At 42.4% G+C, this 22147-nt stretch overlaps 2 protein-coding genes across 6 annotated transcripts in view; one reads left to right on the forward strand and one right to left on the reverse strand.

The window, feature by feature from the left end:
- Window positions 1-9587, forward strand: part of ABI3BP (ABI family member 3 binding protein) — a 165356-nt gene extending 155769 nt beyond the window's left edge. Inside the window, exons 57-59 of the mRNA XM_064143939.1 lie at window positions 481-642; window positions 5138-5251; window positions 8127-9587. Coding sequence (XP_064000009.1) covers window positions 481-642; window positions 5138-5251; window positions 8127-8242 — 392 coding nt within the window. The 3' untranslated portion in view covers window positions 8243-9587. The remainder of the gene's footprint in view (window positions 1-480; window positions 643-5137; window positions 5252-8126) is intronic.
- A 930-nt stretch (window positions 9588-10517) lies between these two features.
- The window catches only part of TFG (trafficking from ER to golgi regulator), a 31938-nt gene continuing 20308 nt past the window's right edge, over window positions 10518-22147 (reverse strand). For 2 of the 5 annotated variants that reach the window (XM_064143185.1, XM_064143186.1), the window contains exons 6-9: window positions 21657-21824; window positions 19133-19273; window positions 13923-14015; window positions 10518-11319 (exon numbers count right to left, since the gene is read on the reverse strand). In XM_064143185.1, the coding sequence (XP_063999255.1) occupies window positions 10937-11319; window positions 13923-14015; window positions 19133-19273; window positions 21657-21824 (785 nt within the window). In that variant the 3' untranslated portion in view covers window positions 10518-10936. The remainder of the gene's footprint in view (window positions 11320-13922; window positions 14016-19132; window positions 19274-21656; window positions 21825-22147) is intronic. The other 3 variants (XM_064143187.1, XM_064143189.1, XM_064143188.1) reach the window with 3 other exon arrangements.

A 22147-nucleotide genomic window follows, 5' to 3' on the forward strand; every position in this document is an offset into this window, starting at 1 on the left:
CCACATCCAACCTGATCATGAACACCTTCAGGGAGCAGGCATCCATGAGGTCTCTGGACAACCTGTTCTAGTGCCCCACCACCTTCACTGTAAAGAATTTCATCCTAATATTTAGTCTAAATCTACCCTCTTCCAGCTTAAAGTCATTCCACATCATAGAATCAACCCGGTTGGAAGAGACCTCCAAGATCATCCTCCTATGAGTATAAGCCCTTGTAAAAGTTCTTCTTAACAAGGTCCTAGAATGAGCTTGTTCCAAACTGGGCCCACAAAAAGAGATCAGAAACAGCTCCTTGCATCAATCATATCTACATGCTTTGGTGCATCCCTGAGAGATTTTTCTTGTTCAAAATGCAGGTGAGCAGTGCCATGCTGCATTCTGCTCCTTTAAGGACTCTAATTCTATTTCTTTGAATATATTTGTTGTACACAATGTTTCATGCAGCATCACACTTCAGCCTCTCTCTTCCTTCTCTGCAGTGGGCAAAGATGCTATCTGGACTGAAATCAAATTTAATTCTGACACCTATTCAGAATGCAAAGGGAAACAATACGTGAAGAGGACATGGTATAAGAAATTTGTAGGCGTGCAGCTGTGCAATTCTTTGAGATACAAGATATACCTCAGTGACTCGCTCACAGGTAAGAGACCTTCAAATCACACTGTCTTATTATCCATGACTTAAACTTGATTCTCAAACTGATATCTTTAATGGGACAAGCTCTGCTCTGTTTAATCTTGTTCATAGACAGATTAATCGTAAAAAGCAAACTGCTTGTGCTCAGTAATCATCCAAGTGTTTGATACTGAATTTCAGAACTTTCAGATGCAGGAGTTACTTCATAGAATGGTTTAGGTTGGAAGGGACCTCAAAGATCATCCAGTTCTAACTCCCTGTCATGGGCAGAGACACCTCCCACTAGAACAGGTTGCTCAAGGCCTCATCCAACCTAGCCTTGAACACCTCCAGGGGAGGAGCATAAACAGCCTCCCTGGGCAACCTGTGCCAGTCTCTCACCACCCTCCCTGTAAAGAACTTCTTCCTAACACCCATTCTGAATCTCCCCTCTTCCAGTTTAAACCCATTACTCCTTGTCCTGTCATTACAAGACCTTGTAAATCGTCCCTCCCCAGCCTTCCTGTAGGCCACTTTCAGATACTAGAAGGCCACTGTAAGGTCTCCTCAAAGCCTTCTCTTCTCCAGGCTGAAGAGCCCCAACTCTTGTAGCCTGTCCTCATAGCAGAGGTGCTGCAGCCCTCTGATCAGCTTTGTGGCCCTCCTCTAGACTTGCTCCAACAGTTCAATGTCTTTCTTGTGTTGGAGGCCCCAGAACTGTACACAGTGCTCCAGGTGGGGTCTATGAGAGCAGAGTAAAGGGGGAGAATCCCCTCCCTTGCCCTGCTGGCCATGCTTCTCTTGGTGCAGCCCAGGACACAGCTGCTGTCTGGGCTGCACGTGCACACTGCCAGCTCATGTTGAGCTTTTCATCAACCCAGACCCCCAGGTCCTTTTCCTCAGGGCTGCTCTCCAGCCATTCGCCACCCAGCCTGGATTTGTGCTTGGGATTGTGCCGACCCAAGTGCAGGACCTTACACTTGGCCTTGTTGAATTTCATGAGATTGGCCTGGGCCCATCTGTCCAACCTGTCCGGGTCTCTCTGGATGGCATCCCTGCCCTCTACTTCCCTGTGGTGATCATCTGATTTTTCAATACCTGTCAGTATCCTGGGGGTCATACTGAAAAGTGATGAAGATCAGATCTCTACCAGTGAATAGCATATACTGCAGGAGTGCCAAATTTCTATTTAAAGAGTAGCCTGGAATCATTCTTAATTAGAGGATTAGGACCTAATTTTATATCAAGAGTATGCTGAATCATTTCCATCCTATTTGGTAAACACCCTGTTGCTTCATTACTGGGAGGCTTATAAACACATGAGACTTCAACTCTAGTTAACAAGTTTTACTCACTTGCTTTGACATTTTTGTTTTGTTTTCACGTGTCCTGTTTTTGCTTATCTCTTTCCCCTCCCTTCTTCGTCTTACTTTGGGTTTTCTTATTAGTAGCAGCCTCCTGATTTAATCTTCTCGAGTTTTGTTCAGTGTCTTAAGGTTACAAGCACATGATAAATACATGTACTTAATACACATATGAGTACAACATACATAAGACCTGAGTTGAGTGACACTTGCTGTCTGTAAGCTGGGGAAACCACCTGTAAAAACATGTTTTCCAGTTAGTCAATAACTAAGCAGAAATTTGTGTCTCATGTAGATTGTACAAACCAGATTTAGAAGTACATTAACCTTTTCTAATCCACCTCAAGATCCTGGCTTAGAGGTCTGTTATCACAGCTGCACGGACATGTGCACCATAATGGCACTAGTGTGGCACTCAGTGCACAAAGATAATAATACAACCATGTATGGGAAGTGTGGTTTGAGTGCAAGCTATGCAGTATGTTCCTCACATTGGATTGAATTAACTAGGGGAAACTGGCTGGAAAAAATAAGCTTCAATAACCCAAAATCACCCTGTCTCGGAACCCAGCACCTCACAAGAGCAGGGCTCTGGTCTCTGTATGTAGAAACATGGAAAGACAAAAGCGAACATGCAGTAGCCCATGCGAGTAGAACTTTTGGCTGCCCAACCTTGCATCCAACACCATTCTCCCATGAGCAGAGAAGAAAGGAAAGCCCCTGTCCTTATTACTAAGTACAATATCTCATACAGAAATAGTATCTTAGCAGTTATGTGAATAAAAGAGACTGTTTTGCACAGAAGTATCATTCATTCAGCTGTTGCTGTATGAACCAGCTTAGATCAAATGGCAAACACTGGCAGTGAGGAATCACAAAAGCAGCCAGTAGAGGAAATAGCAGCACTAGTCTAGCAGGATCAGACTGCAGCCCTAAATCAAGTGAATTAAAGCTGCAGTGAAAACTACTTCAACCCTAGAAGAAAAGTTTCATGTATCAGGAGCCCATTTTCCTATTTTCATTAGATTGTTTTTGTTCTTGCTGGAAAGGTGGTGATTTCACTTGGCTGGAGAAAGTTGATGGTTGCCACATTGTATTCATTAGAAATCAGGTTCTTGCTTTTGGAAGTGTTAACAACCAGTGCTAACCAGCTGTCACAGGATTTGAAAGCACTAAAACATTTCTGTAGAAAGCTGCTCTTTCCTCCTTTCTTAAGTGAGACTGTCATGGCATGGGTCTGTGCAGGTGAGTGAGAAAGGTTCAGCTTTGAAGCCAGACTGTCCTGATGTGTTCACCCAAGGCTGTCAGAAGCCTACCTACTAGCATAGTGTGCCAGTGGTGGAGGGACATGCTGAGGTCTGAACTCCACCTTGGGCTGAAAATGCCCTCCAATGTTTTGCTGTTTAAGCAGCACAATGATCTTGGAATGTGGGGGCGTTGTACAAGTGCTGTTTGAGGGTAGCCAACAATCATACATTTGTGTGCTGGCTTTTAGCAAGGATTTATGCTTCTGATGTTGCAGAATTTACAGTGTATAAACAAAAAATGATATCTAATTTTAAGACCACCCGTAACAGAAGTCTGGAAGAAAAAGGAAAAAAAAGTAGTTTATGCTAGAACTGCTCTCCCCCAAAAAGAAAAATTGGTGTAGACATTTGTTAGCTAAATGCTTTCAAGTGTGTTCCTTTGTTATGAAAGAATCAAACAGTAAGAATTTAATAGTCACTGAGAATGCTGCTAATTTATGTATAGCAACCGTTTGAATGATGCATAGCTTAGGCTGCGGGCCAGAAGAGAGAGTGAGTGTGTGTGTGTGTATCAGAATGTTACTGGCCTTGTGTTAGCCATAAAAAGATCTGGTTTATTCTGACCCTCAGGAAGAAAAAAATATTGTTCTATGTTATACATGCCAGGACTGTTCTATAAACCAGCAGCTACTGCTGACCTCATTTAACAGTTCTCCAGAGCAGTCACTGTGGGCATTCCAGAAAAGCAGGCTGCCTAAAAGAAGTATTTATTGAGGAGAGGAAAAAAATAAATGCTAAGTGTGACCTTCAACAGGCAGGGAAAAAAAAATGCTAGTTTGGGCAGCCTGAGTGTGCTTCATTTCAGACCCAAAAGATTGTTGAGAAGAACTCACTCTGACCAGTTCTCCTATGGAAAAAAATCTGCCTGCATCCAAAACTACCTAATAATAAGTAATTTTCTAAAGCGAGGAAAAAACACCTGCAGGCACAGAGACCCTGAACTGGAGGTGAGACTTTCTGGCTAGTATTGATCAGAGCACAAAATTAGTTTCTTGGTAGGCACGTAAAGGAGCAGTAGTATCAGCCACCTCACCACCTCTCAAACAGCCAGGATGCCACAGATTCAAGGCTGCAGGACATCTAACACCTAAGGAGTCACGGGACTCTCTGCTTTAGCTTGTACTTGAGCACCAGGCCTATTTCAAAGTAGTCTCACCTTCCCTTTCAACCTCGCCACCAAAGGTAGAACATTTTAAGTGCTTGAAAGGAGTTAAGAAAAATTTGAAGTTTATCTGAAGATGCTTCCTGTCAAGGCTTGGGAAGAGAAGGTAGTGTGCTTCTCTCCATCTTCTGAACTGAATTTCACTAGTGAAAGCCTTGTGAATCAAATCAATAAGTAAAAACATCTCTCTGTCAAAACTACTTCACTGTGAGTCCTCGTTAACAGCCCATAATGTCAGCACACGCTGCATGGGGCACTTGAGACCTTGTTTGCTATTCAAGTTGCAGTCAAGTGTCCTGTTAAGCAATCCTGCAAATAAATACACAGGCACACATCATGCTCTGGATACACTGAGGTCATCTGTTTGCTGAAGGACATCACTTGCACATACAAATCATATCTATAAAACAGAAATATGACTTATAAACCAAGCCTTGGCTGTCTTATGAGGTGATCTATTAAAGGGAAAAAAAATAAAACCTTGAGAGTTCTGGAGGCTTCCACATAGGGAACCAAACCTGCTGTTCATTCAGATCGCTAGGAAAGCTTAATTCCTTTTTGATGCATTCAGGATGGGGTTCTTAGTAGTAATAGAATTTCACTTACTGTACAAAACATAAGGAGGAGAAGAAAACACATCCAGGCACTGAGTATGGATTTGTAACTTTGTTCCTCCTTTGCTTTCAGGAAAATTTTATAACATAGGAGACCAGAGAGGCCATGGAGAAGATCATTGCCAATTTGTAGACTCATTCCTGGACGGAAGGACAGGACAGCAAGAAGATCTACCAGTCAAAGATGGTAAGTCCTTAAACCTGTCTCTGTAGCAAACCTTGGCAAATCCTTTGTGTGTCATCTTCCTGCCACTGCTGCTGTGGGCGATGGAGAAGGGCTCCTGGCCTTGCAGGCAGAAGAGAGTCAAGAAGATTTGGAAAACAAGCAATGACTTATTCAAAGGTTACGAGTAGGGTTCTGTCAGGTAGTTAAACAACCTCTCTCCTGCTTAAAACATTCCAACAGATTATTCACAGTTGGTATTACATCTCCAAACCCAACCAGAAATCTGAGTTTGCAGAGAGGCATGAAGTGTTCTGTTCAAACTAGCAAGGTTGATTTAAAGAGCAGTAAATCATCAACTGGGCGTTAAACAGCTTTGTACAGAGCTAAAAAGAAACTAAAAAGCTATGACTGGAAAATAGAACTGATGCTGCAGAATGTGTGGACTGATTTGAACCGAGTGCCTTGAATTCCAGTCTGGTCTAAGTGGGCATGGGGCTGGATGTCCAAAACATAGCGCTGACCTTTCTGGCTGTTTTTCACATATTGCTGAGGCTCAGGAATAAGCAAATTGTATTTCTGTCAGCCAAACGCTCTCCTGCTTGTTTGCAGCAGTGACAGCACAAGGTGTTCCATTCCCCTGTGGGGTAGGAACACAAGCTGTATTGATAGATACATGCCCTGGAATGTTTTACTGAAGAAAACATCAGCACAGCATCAGTGCACAGACCAAACCTTCCTGTTTCTGGCGCTTCATTTGTAGAACACCTTCCAAAAGCACAAAGATGTGCTGAGGTGGCCATGAGAGATTGAAGCGAGGTGCCTAAATCTTTCCTAAGTTTCTCCCAAACACAAAGCAGGTGAAGGATCTGAAAGGTGTTTGCTTATGTGGTTTGATTTTTTTTTTTTATGGTAGTGGTTTGGGTTTTTGTTTTATTTTAAAGAGAGCTTTGCTTTTCTTTCCCAGTTAGTGCTGCCCCTTTGTAAAGGTATTTTCATAGAATCATAGAATCAACCAGGTTGGAAGAGACCTCCAAGATCATCCAGTCCAACCTAGCACCCAGCCCCATCCAGTCAACTAGACCATGGCACCAAGTGCCTCATGCAGTCTCTTCTTGAAGACCTCCAGGGACGGTGCCTCCACCACCTCCCTGGGCAGCCCATTCCAATGCCAATCACTCTCTCTGGGAAGAACTTCCTCCTAACATCCAGGCACAACTTGAGACTGTGTCCCCTTGTTCTATTGCTGGTTGCCTGGGAGAAGAGGCCAACCCCCCACCTGGCTACAATGTCCTTTCCAGGTAGTTGTAGACAGTAATAAGATCACCCCTGAGCCTCCTCTTCTCCAGGCTAAACACCCCCAGCTCCCTCAGCCTCTCCTCATAGGGTTTGTGTTCCAGGCCCTTCACCAGCTTTGTTGCCCTTCTCTGGACATGTTCCAGCACCTCAACATCTCTCTTGAATTGAGGGGCCCAGAACTGGACACAGTTTGTTTGTGTAAGGGACTGTCTGAATCCAATCTGGTGTTGCCAGCACAGCATGCCTCTCCATTGTACCAGATTCTCTTTTTAAAACAAGAGATTGTACAAATGAAAAGCAAGCAACCAAACAACTTTTAGATAAGAAGACCACTAGTCCAGCTTAACAGACATTTTAAACCAATTTGGATTCAGTGACTGGATTTAACTGAGTAGATTCATAAGCTACACTCATTTTTAGGAAAACGGAGCAAAACAAGACAAACAGCAAACCAATCACAGAATCATTAAGGTTGGAAAAGACCTTTGACGTCATCAAGTCCAACCTTCTACCTAACACCTCCATGTCCACTAGCCAAAGTCCCAAAGAATCGCTAAATCAAACACTGACAACCCCTGCCTTTTCTGTAGCTTACAATCCTGGGAAATTAACTGAAGAGGAAGTACACTGTGTGTGCTTTAGACACGTTTACGTCTGGTGACCAGGATAGATTCAGCGCCAATTGCTCACTTCAGCTTTCAATGTAACATTAGTGGAATGGGAAGCGTATGGATCCTGTCACATGGCTCAGCCTGAGAGCAAGATGGAACCAGCTTTTGCTTGGCCGTGGGGAGATAGTGTGGAACATCCCCAGTTGTAAGGTTTTATCTAGGTTCCTGGACTGTTAAGGCTACTGCAGTGGGGACCATTTAATCCATCTTAACTTCACAAGGAGGAACCACCTCCTGTTTAAGGAAAGCCCCAGGAGCAGCCAGATGGGGGAAGAGGGGTGTAGGGGCCTTGCCCTGCCAGCATCATCTGCACATAGGTGCTGAAAACACCACCTCCCAGGGGCTGCAGGCTTCGCCTCCCCTGCTCTGCACTGCAGCAATCCCAACTGTTTCTGCTTTGGCTAGAGTTGGATGAACAAATGCTGGCTGTTTCAGAGTGTTCACCAGTGGAGGGACAGCAAACAGACCGACTTGTGGCAACTGCGTCATCAGTCTAAATGACAGACTCATAGAACGGCTTGAGATGGAAAAGACCTTAAAGATCATCCAGTTGCAATGCCCCTGCCATAGACAGAGACACCTCCCCCTAGGCTAGGCTTCTCAAAGCCTCAGCCAGACTGGTCTTCAACACTTCCAGGGATGAGGAACCCACAACTTCTCTAGGCAACCTGTTTCAGTATTCCAGCACCCTCACAGTAAAGAACTTCTTAATATCTAATCTAAATCTACCCTGCTCTAGTTTAAAACCACTGGCCCTTGTTCTATCACCACAGGCCCTTAACCATCTTTTCTGTTGGCTCTCATCACTTTCTGAAGTTTACCCTTCAGGTACTGGCTAATTCAGCCAGTAACTGCACGCAAGCATCACAGGAGAATGAAAGTCACCATCTGCAGGCTCCATGCACACAACACTCTCTCCTCTGTTCCAGGATTTTTCAGGGCAGTTCGTCAGGAGCCTGTCAAATTTGGCAAAATTGGCGGGGAGACTCAAATCAACTACGTTCGCTGGTACGAGTGTGGCACATCAATACCCGGGAAATGGTAGATGCTGCATGAACTTGGTGACCAAACAGCCCAGCACGAACTACCCCTGCCCAGCTGCCCAAGGCAGGACCAGAGATGGAAATGTTTCTGATCTGCTTGGCATCACAGTATGTTTGCTGGTGTGCAAGAGTCTGTGCAAGTCCAATGCCAATGCTTCATTCATTGTGTAATAGCGTAGGCTGCTTGCTGTAGTTACTCCTGTTTTACAAATGTGTTTTTAGATTTTAAACTCAGAATCCCAAAGAGGCTAGGGACGTGTTGTAGGATAATGTATAGGGAAGCTGGCTCCCTATTCTTGAGGTCTGGTTTACATGGTATTTTAAAAGATAGGGTGTGTATATTATTTATCACAATGTTGTAATAAATGTTGAAGGCACAGTTAGCAGAGCTGCCCCTGGAATGCAATGTGCAGTAGTTTTTAAACAGTCACTGGTCTTCTTCTAAGTGCCACAAGCTACCTGCCCAGGCAGATCTCAGCTGTCTCCCCAGCGATAAATTATACAACAGACCCTTCACTTTTCAGCACTCCACAAGCAGTGAACTTGAAGCGCTTTTCTCCTTACACAGTTTATGACCCTGACAGAACAATAAGGTGGGTAGCTACACAAGCAGCCTTAGGCCATCTTTAGGGTTTTCTTCCATGTTTTTTTTTTTTCATCTTTGTTTTCCTAAGCTTCAGCTCCAGCAGAGTATGCTCAGCCTATTGCTCTGGAGTCCAAGCCACTGCCCATGAGCGTGGCAGTGCCTGGCTGGTGGGTTTGGTTTCCTCCAAAGTTAAAGTAGATGGGTGCCTATGTATACAGAACCATAGAACTGCTGAGGTTGGAAAAGACCTTTGAGACCACGAAATCAAATTTCTTGCCATAAACTGTAGTTTTCAGAGACTAAGACTTACTGGTTCAAAAAGCAGCTGTAAGTACAGTGAAGGAGGAATTGGGGGAAAAAATGAAACAGGGAAAACAATAAGCTACTTATCACGCTAGCACCCAGGGTTTACTTTAAAAGGAGAAGATTAAAACGTGGTTTAAAAGATTGCTCAGTGGGGACAAAGGGGAAATAGTGACAACTGAATTTTACTGCTTGACAGTCATTTCGATTAAAACCTCTCCCAAAGCTACTTGTACTGCTTGACCATTTACGAATTAAATAAAGAGATGTAGTTTTTCTTAAAGGTGTTATTGGTTACATCACTAATGTATTGAAGACCAAGGAACATGAGCAGGAACACCCAGATAAATAGATATATATATATATATATATATTAGTAGAAATAGTCATTTATAGAAAATGCCTTATAAAGTACATTGCAGGTACACTGTACTCCTAATAAAATATTTTTTAATCAAGTGGTTTTCTTAGTGGTGTTCATGAAAACAAATGGAGGGGGTTTTTTTGGTGGCAAATGCTGTTCTCTCTGGGAGCAGATTGTTCTGGTGTATTAGGGCTGAGGAGAGCACAGCCAGGACTCACTAGATGGTACAGCCAAAATGAAGGTAGGAATATTTTCAGTCCCTTTATTTCCTCATTTGTCTTTGAGAGTTCAAGCAGTTTGCTTCAGTTCATTTTCTTTAATTCCTTGTTTGTAGTTATATGTATTCCTAGAACCCATAAGATGGAAAATATTAACAGGGAGAGTATTTTGCCCTCTGCTGTTATATGGTCTGCTGAATTTGTTTCAGCTCTCAAACTGATTTTCCTTGGCTCAAAAATGAGTTGCTAGAATTGCGATCCCAATTTTTTTTCCTGAGTGGCAAAGAACCTGTGGAAAATTGTTCCTTTTTAAGAGTTCTTTTTTGAAAGATACCTATTTGGCTTAAATTTTCAAGTAATAAAGCAGCTCTCCCCCTGCCCTTGTTTAAAGTGAAACTGGTAAGGGGCTCTAAGAACGTAAGTATTGGCTCTTACACATTTGGTGAAAGGGTCACTTGGCAATTACTAACAGCAAGGAGTGCCAGACCATCTACTGCTGAACCTCTGCAAAAGCCATCTGTTTTCACAGCACTTCTCCACCTACAATCTGTCTCAAAGCATGGCTGATCTTTGTTACTTTGGGGGCTAGATCTGTACACTCTGCACACACACACACTGGTCATAGAATCATCAAGTTGTTTCAGTTGGAAAAGACCTCCAAATTTGAGTCCAACCATTGACCCAATACCACCATGGCCATTAAACCATGTCCCAAAGTGCCATGTCCACACATTTTTTGAACACCTTCAGGGTCTGTTTCCTTGCTCAGCAGTACTTCAGTTCCAAAACTAAGATCAGGCATCAAATAGCTTCAGGGGTTTTATTAGTTTTCCATGTGAGCATTACGATTTATAATACATTGTATCTAGGTTTCCCTCCAGAATGCTCTAATTTAGTACACCATGGTATTAATAAAAACAAGTCTGATAAGTGGGCTAAACTTCCAACTAAGCATTTTCAGCTCCTTCCGATCAGACAAGCTAGAATGCCAATCACTTTACAGACACTCAGGTAGTGTTTCCCCAAAACGACCCAGCCCCAAATTAAACTAGGAAGCAGATACCATTTGAAGCAGGACAGATTGGTCTGATTGTTCCCTCCCCCAGCAGAATGTCATTAACAGCTACGGTTTTACCTCATCACGGTTTTGAAACCTCAATTCAAATTCCTCCAGTCTGTGGGGATGGAATGGCAGGCACGGGAGGCCCGTGCTAGTGGCAGCTCCTTACCGGTAGCCAGGTCCGGGCTGAGCGTAGCCCTGAGGGCCGAAGGGTGGCCGGCTGCGGGCGTAGGGGTTGGGCCCGCTGGGAGGGGGGGTTATGGTGCTGCCGGGCGGTGGGGTAAAGCCAGCCCGCGGCTGATATGTGCCTGGCGCTGCCGGGGAACCGCCGGGAGGGCCGCTGTAGGGGGCCGGCTGTGAGGCCTGCGTGGTGTAGGGCTGCGGCGGGTAGTTGCCCCCCGCGTACTGCGGCGGCTGCTGCGGCGGCAGCTGCTGCTGCGGCGGCGGCTGCTGCTGCCCAGGAAAAGCGGCGGCCGGGGCGGGTGGCTGACTGTAGGCCGGGAACTGCTGGGCTTGCTGCGACGCAGTCTGCTGCTGGCTGTAGCCTGCTGGGAAGGCAAAGAGCAAGGCAAGGTGAGAGACAGCAGAGAGCCGAACACCTTGGCTGTTTACAGTGCCCGACACAAAGCAAGACGGTAAGCACAGAAAGGCAAACACTGCGAGCTCTCCTCTCACGCAAGCACGCTGCCCGCAGGGCTTTGGTGCACCGCCCTGGCAGCACAGCCACACCGAAAACAGCTACTATTAATACAATCCTCTAGCAGCTGACAAGAACTAAAAAAATGATAAACTGTATTTACCAACATGACACATACAAAATGGCAACTTTTTTCCCAAGCAAACACTGAAAATTAAACTGGCATGAAAATACTGTCAGGGGTTAACAGAAGTCATACCTTTGGTTAAACCAATTGGGTGTTTGCCATTCTTTAAACACATAAAAGAAGAAAGCTCAGCAGAACACTTTACTACAAAATGTGTCCCAAGCTTCATTTCTCAGTGCACAACCAGCTCCCAAAAGGAGTTTGTCTTATCAGTTAAGTTTAAAATGACACAAAAGTCCTTTGATGAAGAAATAGCTACTTTTATCCATCATGAAACACACCTGCAGCTACTTGCAATGAAACCTCTCCAGTGACTGGAATCCTGTCAGCATTAAACACCAGACACACAGATTATTAACAGTGCAGGGCCCTAAACAGAAAGGGTAAGCATTGAAGAATGCACTGAGGGTAAACTCACCTTGCAAATAGGATCAAAAATTACTCTTTAGACAAACCTCTGAAGGGGTCCAGTTTTGCTACTGTGAAAACACCCACATGGTTGCCTAGCAGATCTGTGTGGCTTTGAAAGGCAACAATACTCATGGGAACAACAGCAAAACAAACAAATCTTATGAGTCAAGCTCTTCAAAGACTGCTGTCACTGGGTTCTCAAGAAAAAGACTGCTTCTGAAAGGTTAGGTTAATCATGAAATAAGTTATGAGAAACAGAAGAGCCCAGGTCACTTTTGGTGGCATTTCATTCTCCTTTGAGGATGATGCTGATTAGAGAGCAGGACTAATAGGGTACTACAGCTTTCACAGAAACTTCTCCAGTAAAATAATGGCTTAGCTGATGGTAGGCTATGACTAGAATGCAGATGGAAACTCCTCTTTTTCCCACCACTCAGTTTTTAAGCCTACAGAAAGTCAGGTAAACCCTTCTACTTCCAACAGGCTTGTTACTTCTTCTGAAATTGGTCTTCTAATTACAAATGTGGGGGTGAGATATCTGCAGAGAACAAGATACCATTTAGAGACTCAAATCAACCAACTCTCACACAGTGCACAGAAACAAGGGGCACAAACCTTCATTCCAAGTTTTCTTATCCAAGACAAACATGGATTTTCTTTATAAGCTCTACAAGTGTTCTCAGCTACAAGAGAACTGATGCACTCCCACCGAATATATTGCATACCAAAAGAAAAGGCCATACAGGCTCTATATTCTGAAACACTTAGTGGTACAGAGCCTGTTGCTTACTTTAAGGAAGATTGTTTGAAACAAGGAATGAGAAATGCTTTGTATCATGTTCTACAAGTATTAAGCAATTTGTGGTTTGTTATGGAACCTGCTGTTGCAGGTTCATCCCTGCCCGTTAGCTGGATGCTGATTCCTAGCATATACTATGTGTTACTAGATGCCAGATGCCTCCAAAAGTCCCATCACTGAAAGTTCTGGAGTCAAGTTTATTTTAGGTATATGCAAAAGCTAGCTTTTCATTTTTTGACTGCACATAAACCACTAGTGCACTTAAATGCTCTCCTGCTAAAAATCTACTGGCACCTTTAGTTGAGGTGTCAATAAAATGAACAATTTAAAAAAATCCCTATGACTCAAAAACCTCTCTGAAATTACAGTATTTATAGTAGCTAAGGATTTACTAAGTGACAACTGTCACCGATCTTCAAACCACTACATTCTGAACATGGAACTCATTCTAGACTCAAGAAAGAGGCCATCTTTAAGTAACCTCCAAATTTAAGGAAGCTGAATTGGCATGTTTCAGTCAGTTGCTAGAATCTCAGTACTGCAGAAGTTATTCCTGACAACTGAATCACCTCACAAATCACAAATGGTAGGGGTTGGAAGGGACCTCTGGAGGTCACCTAGTCCAAACCTCCTGCCAAAGCAGGAGCACCTAGGGCAGGTCACACAGAAACACACCCAGATGGGTCTTGGAAGTCTTCATGAAAGAGGACTCCGCAACCTCTCTGGGCAGCCTGTTCCAGGGCTCCAGCACCCTCACAGCAAAGAAGTTTCTCCTCACATTGAAGAAAAGTTCCTCCTCATGCTGAAGAGATTGAATTCAGGTGATTCCCTCTGCACACCTTTCTAACAATATCTTCTCTGATGATTAATAATGAAATCTGCTTTTGCTCACAATCAGCTAGGACTGAGATACTGAAACTTCAATTAGGCATTAAAGCTATAGGAAGATATAGTGCTGTCTTACTGGTAACTCAAATTGTGCCAGTTCCCACCAGAACCAAGGACACGCAGGCTCCTCAGCACCCTGACCTGCCCCACAGGTTCAGGAAGTGAAGCTCAGAGAGTGGGGCACTGAAGGAGAAGGTTCTAGATCTAACCCGCGTGGAAAGCTGCTTACCTGGGTACTGCACACCGTACTGCTGTTGCTGTGGCTGCGCCTGTGGCTGCTGGGCAGGGTAACCAGGCTGGGGGTACTGCTGATACATCTGACCTAGGGATCAAAAATGCATTTGTGGTTGAGGCCTGGTACCCTAGCTGTGGTACACACAGCGAGCAACAGCCTAACCATTCAAAGTCACAGAGACAAACCCTCGCATGACATCTGAAAACCGCCTTAGCACACCACGAAATCTGACTATGTGTTTTACCTAATTACCAATTGAAATCGATTCAGAGATTTCAGTTTCTAAACCATGGTGTCCTGAAGGCTAAATCACAAAATCATCATAGATTTATAGAATGGGTTGGAAATAACCTTAAAGATCATCTAGCTCCAACCGCCAGCTGTGGGCAAGGGTATCTGCCACTAGATCAGGTTGCTTAAGGCCCTGTCCAACCTGACCTTGAACACCTCCAGGGAGGGGACATCCACAACCTCCCCATGCAACTTGTTCCAGTGTCTCAACATTCTTACTGTAAAAAATTCCTAATATCCAGTCTAAATGATATTTATCTATCTCAAACAGAATGAACATTTCAGTGTGATACACGAGGCTTAAGTACCTCTCATTTCAGTCAATGCCAGAAGCCATGCACCTTAATTAGTGCTACTCTGGTGAGTAAAAGAGCAGGAATCTTTAAACTGCTCCAGAACGAGTACTTCAGAAGTCAAACATGTCCTCAGATTGCCTGTTTATATTGAGGTTTAAAGACCACTTCTGCATCCAAGTGTTGTAAGCAGAGTTGTACATTATTTATTCTGACCACACTTTCCAGATAAGTCATCCATCTCTTAGTATCTGAGTTGCTGTAAGCCAGCTTAAGAGACCCAGGTGTATGTACCCTTAAGCAAAAATAAAACCACACATTCTTAAAATCTTGAGTATTTCCATTCATTGCTGATTTTGTCTTAAATTTACTGTTTCAAATTCCTTGGCAAAAAGAGACAGACTATTTGCTTAAGTCTTAACCTATGGGTCAACTTAGAAACAGGCACAGTCAAAGAACAAAATCAGTTATCTGCCAAAACTAAAACTGAGCTGAACTGGACCAGACACAGAAACTTGACTGTTAGAAAGTGTATAGTGTGTTATTATTCATTCTGCAAATACCAGCAGGCTGCATAAATACAGCATAAGTTTTATCTTCTGAACTGCACCAAGACAGAAGTACATCAGCTCTGCTCCAAGTCCTTCCAGACCCCTGCCTTAAAACATCTTTTTACTTTTACTTTTCCTGAGCAATTTGCAGCTGAAAGCAATGGTATTTAACATTCACACTAAGGTGTACCATACACTTTATAACGGTGCAGTTATTCAAAATATTATTTGGTATGCAGTTATTGTGGGATTTAAAGAGTGCTGAACGCAAGACTTGAAGAGAATTTATGTCTGTTAGCTTGATAATGAAGAATTAGAAACCCAGAACGTGTGTTTTCTGTTTCTTGAACTCAGTTGTTAAGAGGAAAGTTCTGGGAGAACAACTAGGAGGCTACTTGTCTCAGGATAATTATCTACAGGCTAACAGAAGATCACACTGGCACCTGCTGGACATCTCAGGCAAAGGGAAATGAAAGAAAAGCCATGGAGTTTTCCCAAAGCTTTGAGAAGGCTTGTTGTTCTCACCAGCAGAGAGGTGCTGTTTCTGTGCTGCTCAAGTAAACATACTTATTTTACATCAATGAATGTAGTCAGTGATCCTGTGTGTCCTCAAACACATGCATTTGTCCCTGTCCCTGGCTTTCAACTGTGAAAACAAGACAAGCTACAGCATCACGGTCTGGTTTTGTATTTAGCAATGCTTATTGCAGTCAAGCATTTGCCAGCATTTACTGTTGTTCCTGTGCACTGAAACAGCCATTTTAGCCTGATTCAGAAGAAAGGTCCAAATAGGTATATTCACAGAACATTCTTCTTCCTAGGTGACTATGCAGTGCCTATGTGAATCAACTTCTACATCTCTTTTCAGAAAGGACTAAATTGGCTCTCGAGTGTGTTCAGCAGCTTGGACTTACCAGTGCCAAAGCAGAGGCATGCCACAAGAGACAGCACTAAACCAAATTCCTTTGTTGCAGTGATTTAACTCAAATTAGTGAATCAAATTAGTGAAAGACTGGATAAGGTCTAGTTGACTGGCTAGGGCTAGGTGGTAGGTTGGACTGGATGATTGTATAGGGTTAACACTCCAGGGGGAGTAACCCTGAACCTAACCCTAGGGGTCATGGCCCCTCCCCAGGGCTGGGCCACACTCCAGGTGATGGTTAGCCCACTCCCCCCACTTCCTGTGCTATAAAAGAGAGGGGCTTCCTGCTTCTCTCTCTCTAGCTTTGCTCCGTCTCGACACACACACACACACTGCATACCAGCACACCACGTGGCAGCCACGAAGCAGATCCATACCACTGCATTACTCGGGTTGTATTTTATCCCTTTTTGTATTTTGCTGTTTTCCCCTTCCCTATCCTTTGTAAACTTCCCTACCTCCAATACCTTTTTTCTAAGTTATTGTTAAACTTTTCCTTTTAACTTCCAATTCCAGTGAGATTGATTTATTTGGGTGTGCTTACCTCTCTCTCTCCCCCTATATCTATGATTATACTGGAACAAGTGCTAATTAAGGAAAAATCTGTTGAAGGATCCTTCAGGATAGGAGACCATGCTTTGGGATGCAACATACACTCTGGCCTTGGCAGGTTCTCCTCAGAAAAAAAAATAGGTTGGACTGGATGATCTTGGAGGTCTCTTCCAACCTGGTTGATTCTATGATTCTATGATTCTAATCCCTATCTTTGGGAAAGGAGGGGGAAGAGGGAAGGGCACTCTATAAATTGTTATTGGGTCTATTAAATTTATTAGAGTCTCTGGGAACTTGCATTTGAACCCAAGAAAATGATCTTGGAGGTCTCTTCCAACCTGGTCAAATTTCTCTGAATGCTTAAAACTAAGGGAGGCAAAAGCCACTGTGTGTCAAGAGAGGTGAGGTACCTCTGTATTCACAAGTAACAACTAATAACCAATTATAATAATCATAACACCACTTATGGGTAAAGAATGCCATTTACAAATAATCTCTGCCATACCAGAATGATTGACGTGTAACTGGCATCACTATTTTACTTATATCCTCAAAATACTGTGAAAATGAAGGGAAAGCACAGTGTGAGGGATTTTGGTATTTTAAGTGAACTAGTATTTTAAAGCTAATTTTAAAACCAGTTTGTAACAAGAGCATACTCTGCACCAGCACTGCTATTTGTATGAGCCATTCCTGTGAAAAACTTAAGTACTGAACTGTATCTGAAGTTCTGGCTGAGGCATGGCCCTGCACTGGTTCTCATCTCAGCTGTGGAACAGCAGGACTGGACAGCACAGGTCCCTAAGTTACCACCAGATTGAGATGCTATCAAACAGTGAAGGACGGAAAGCTATTCCAGCTTTCAAAGCAAAGTCCTGGGTAAAAGCATCTCAGTTTATGAAAAACTCATTACCACATGCATGCGATGCACAGCATAAGCCTGCCCACCACTGTTTCTGATGAACAAAAGGCACTATGGACTTCTGATCTCTTCCCATGAACTGAACCATCCATGGAGTGAAGAAAACATGATCAATGCTTAACATATTTCAGTAGCAACAATAAAAACTCCCTGAACTACAGACCAAAGCCTTCACAGTTAGTGCAGTTGTACTTTTCCATGATGGAAAAACAAAAAGAACTTGGACAAAACAACTTGGCCACAGTTTAGTGTTTAAAAAACAAAAGCACTGCGCTTTCCTCAACACAAGTTTAGAAACATCCTTACATCTGCTCTTATCCATTAGCCTTGACAACTAGTTTCCAAGTATGACTTCTACTGAATCAAATTATTTTCTCTTCCCTGATGTTACCAGTCATTCAGGATTCCAGGCTACTGCTACTAGTGCTTTTAAGTGTTTCACTTCTTTTTGCATTTCTAATTTAATCTCAATACTTAAACCCCTGTACCTTAGCATGTTAAAGTTAAAAGCCTAAATTCATAAAATCCAAGCTCAGTAGCAGGGAGTGTATCTTTCAAATATTAAGTTTCCTGGCTGCAGGCAGAAGAACCTGAAGCATTTTTCCCCCCAAAATAACTTACACACACAAATGCCAAAGTTACATCTTCAATCTACAAAGATGTCTCCTCCTGTTTCCTTTCTCATCATGACTAATTCTTAGGCAAGCAACAGGAAAAAAAATAACCTGAAAGCAGCAAAACAAGTGTTTTATAAGCTCCACTGCAACCAACAGCATTTGTACCTGCTTAAATACTATACCAGCTACAAATTGCTCAAATACTCTGATTGTTCAAGATGTAACTTAAGCTCTCAAGGCAAGACATTCCAAGTGACTGTAGACACCGTGATCCTCAAATGGTACCCTCAGTAACGTCTCTCTCATCTATCTCAGCATTAGGTCAGTACAGGAAACAGCAGAGGGTTGTCACTTGTTCCTACACGGAAACAACTTTATATTGTACTTTGTACAGAGGTAGAAATACCAAAGCAAGTTATTCCACAGAGTCTCATCCACAACTAAGCAGGTCTGAAGGTTCAGTGCCCAAATGTAGCAAATCTCTGAACAGATTTACTTTTAGAAGTCAAGAAACATGTACAAGGACACAGTAACAAGGAGTCTGAATACCAGAGTTAAGATTTTAATTTAAAGAAGGGTCAACTGAGGGTTATACAGGAGAGCTATAATGGGAGATAGCTACAAGGTTTAGCCTGAGTAGCACACAGACATAAAAAATAAAGACACAATGAAATAATGGCTTAGAAATAATGAATAAACAACACTTTAAATTCACAGCAGACAAGCTAACAAAACCATAAGCTGAGTGAAAGCTTGACACAACACACAGGGTATGAGAGCAGCTAAAACCTTTGGATAGCTTTAAAGTTCAGGATAAAATGTAAAGTCGGGAGGACCAAAAGCAGACAACAATGTAGTGAAAACACACCGCCTACCCTTTTCAATAAAGCTACTGCTCCATCTGCTGTTTTTAGATTGAATAGCATGTGAGGAAAACTACTGCTTGATAAAGGAAATGAATTTGTAATTTGGTATGGACTCTGGGCTAAACTGGAAGTCATAGCTGCTGCTCACTCAGAATCAGACACATCTTCTATAGTAGAATATGACGCTTACCTTCCACCTGGCCAGTCTGTGGCTGTGTGCCAGGGTATGGTTGCTGCTGTGCCTGAACACCAGGAGGGTGGGCTGCAGAAGAGGAGGAGGCGATGCTGTCTGGTGTCCCCGATCGCTCTTCTGCAGGGGCACTGGGTGGTCCTAGAAGCACAAGAACAAAACATCCCATGTAAACTGAAAGTTTAAATCTCAAAAAAAAAAATCTTAGAGCTTTTACAGAGCTTTTAACATTATTTTTCCATTTTTCTGTATATTTATATCTTTAAGTGTAACTACCAAGCTAAAACTAAAATTTATTTGCACATCTCAACTCTCCTTTGAAAATATTTGAGGAGGGAATTTTCCACCTATCTCTAGGTCATTCAAATTTCATCCTTCCAAAGAACATGACCCACTTATGTGAAACTGTTCAAATGCACTTGTGTTTTATCGTGGCCCAGAGAAGAATGTCTTTTACCAGTAGTCATATGACAGAAGGTGAAAGAAAGCCTCTAAAGAAGGTCTTCAAGTCACACTCCTAGGCAAGACGTAGTAGGCTTCACTCTAAAAGCAATTTTCTGCTTTGATAATACTGAAAAATGTTCCAGCTAGCACCCAAAGCAAGCATGGAAACACAGAATTCAGATCTTCTCTACACCGAGTGGGAGGATCTGAAATATGCATGTGATCAGGCATAATATATAATTAAATGCAAAATACTTTGTTACAAACAAGAGAGATTAAACCTGGATCTTTCCAGATCTTAGCTATGTGAATACTACTTATAAGACACTGATTTTAAATACAGGCTTAAAGTTAACAAGTATTAGAATTGTTGCAAATTGGCTTTCAATTTTAAGAACGTTATATTTACACAATATGCCTTAACTGTATTTTCATGTTACTCTTATTAGGGGGAGAATGAATCCAACCTGCTCACTTTCAATTTTGCCTTCCTAGACATAACTGTAGAATTATAGCTGTAGAAATGGGATTTCTTATCTCCTGCTTAAATGGTTCTCTGTGTTGTTCTCTGTACATTCAAAGCATGGTCAAGTCAGTCTCCTCTATTAGAAGAATTACGAAAACACAAACATTGAATCACTGAATTGTTTTGGTTGGAAAATATCTCTAAGATCATTGAGTCCAAACATCAACCAGAGACTACCACGGCCATTAAACCATGCCCCAAAGTATGCTATGATCAAAGCATTAACTGACACTGATGCTCAGTACCAAGTGACAAAACTGCTTCCAAAAAGTAGCTCTGATTTTTCGCTACTTGTACTTCTTACTACCATCAAACATGTATCTAAGCTGTGAAATAACCATGCTGTGAAAAGACCCAAAGCTGTGCCATAGAAGAAGAGATATGGGCTTAAGTTGTGCCAAAGGAAGTTTAGATTGGGTATTAAGAAAAAATTCTTTCCTGAAAGAATGGTCAGACATTGGAACAGATGCTTAGGGAAGTGGAGGAGTCGCCATCGCTGGAGGTGTTCAAGAAGTGTGTAGATGTGGCATTTCAGGATACAATTTTAGTGGTCACAGTAGCTGGGCGACAGTTGGACTCTATGATCTTAAAGGTCTTTTACAACCTTAATGATTCTACAATTGTGTATCACTCAACAAGCCTCATCCACAGATCAATACCCCAACTGTCTGCAGGTACAACTTTGGATTCTGCAGTCACAGTAAAGCAGCGCAGATCTCCTGCAATCACTCCATACTTCTGTCAAGCAGCTGTACTGCAGAAACAAGCTCCAGTTGCTACCATCACTATGTCACACATCATATAAAGTATACTCACTCTGAAGTTCAAAGCATAAAGTAGATCCAGTTATGTATCATCAGCTTTATTTTCAAGTTTCAATACCACACTAAACCTCATGAAACCCAGGCAGATTCTGTGCAAAATCAGTTCTCTATATTCTGCATCACATTCCTTATTATATTCTACGTGGCTGTTCCGACTTCAGTTTCCTTTCTTAACTTGCTTGCATTCAGCTTAGCATAATAATTTTTATATGCTTAGCATTCTACTAGGTAGGGCTAAGAGTCCCACAACTCTTCGAGAATAACTCTAATTCAGACAATTACGTCATTCCTTTGTGAACAGCAACAAAGCTGATGCTATTATACTTTTTCAATGAAACAGCAAGAATGCAGGGCTGCACAAAACAGCTGACTGACCCAAACAGCAGATGTGCAAGTCAAGAACAAGAACTGCAAGGTCATACCCTAAGGCAGAGCAGTAGATATTGGTTTAATATCACTGGTAGATATCAATTAGGCTTCTTTACACAATTGCTTTCAATAATTATTTTTTAAGCCATTTTCTACACCAAGCTAAAATACAATGCTGAAACCAACAGCAGGAATTTCTATACACTTCCAATTAAAGACAAGTTTTAGAACTGTGAGAAGAAAACAGTGAATACAGAACTCAGCTTAAGGTCACCAAAATACAAATGTGTTGTAACAAATAAAGATCTGAATCATGCTTAAGGACAAGTTTTGCTTTCCTCTTGCTAAGATGTATTCTTACCCGACACCTGATCATCTGTCAAACCAAATGCCGACATGACATTCTTGCTGATTTCATCCTGGTTCTTTAGAGGATCGAATGCAGACATGCTTGCTGCTATAACTTGAGTGGATGGCTTGACACTAGAGTCAGCAGCAGTAGGCTTTTCTTCCCTACCATCTACAGCATCTACAAAACAAAACATCCAGTTATTCGTGAGAGTAGAAACATCAGCCTACATTTAGGGATATGTTGTATTACAGCAACTTTAAAATTGGGAAGGGGTTAAACGTTTTAACTGTCAAAATGATTATGTTAGGATAACAGTGATGAATCTGTGATGTGAAACCAATGAATCATACACCTTAGGCTTCATTGCACAATGAAAGATACTGTATGGAATCAGTATCATGTAGTCTTTTGTCTTAAATTCAAAGCTACAAGGCTCCTGCTTCAAATTGTTCTGATATGATCTGCTTACAGAGAACTTCAAAGTAAGATAACTTAAAAAT

Source organism: Pogoniulus pusillus, chromosome 5 (genome assembly GCF_015220805.1).
Source record: "Pogoniulus pusillus isolate bPogPus1 chromosome 5, bPogPus1.pri, whole genome shotgun sequence".
NCBI classification, from domain to species: Eukaryota; Metazoa; Chordata; class Aves; order Piciformes; family Lybiidae; genus Pogoniulus; species Pogoniulus pusillus.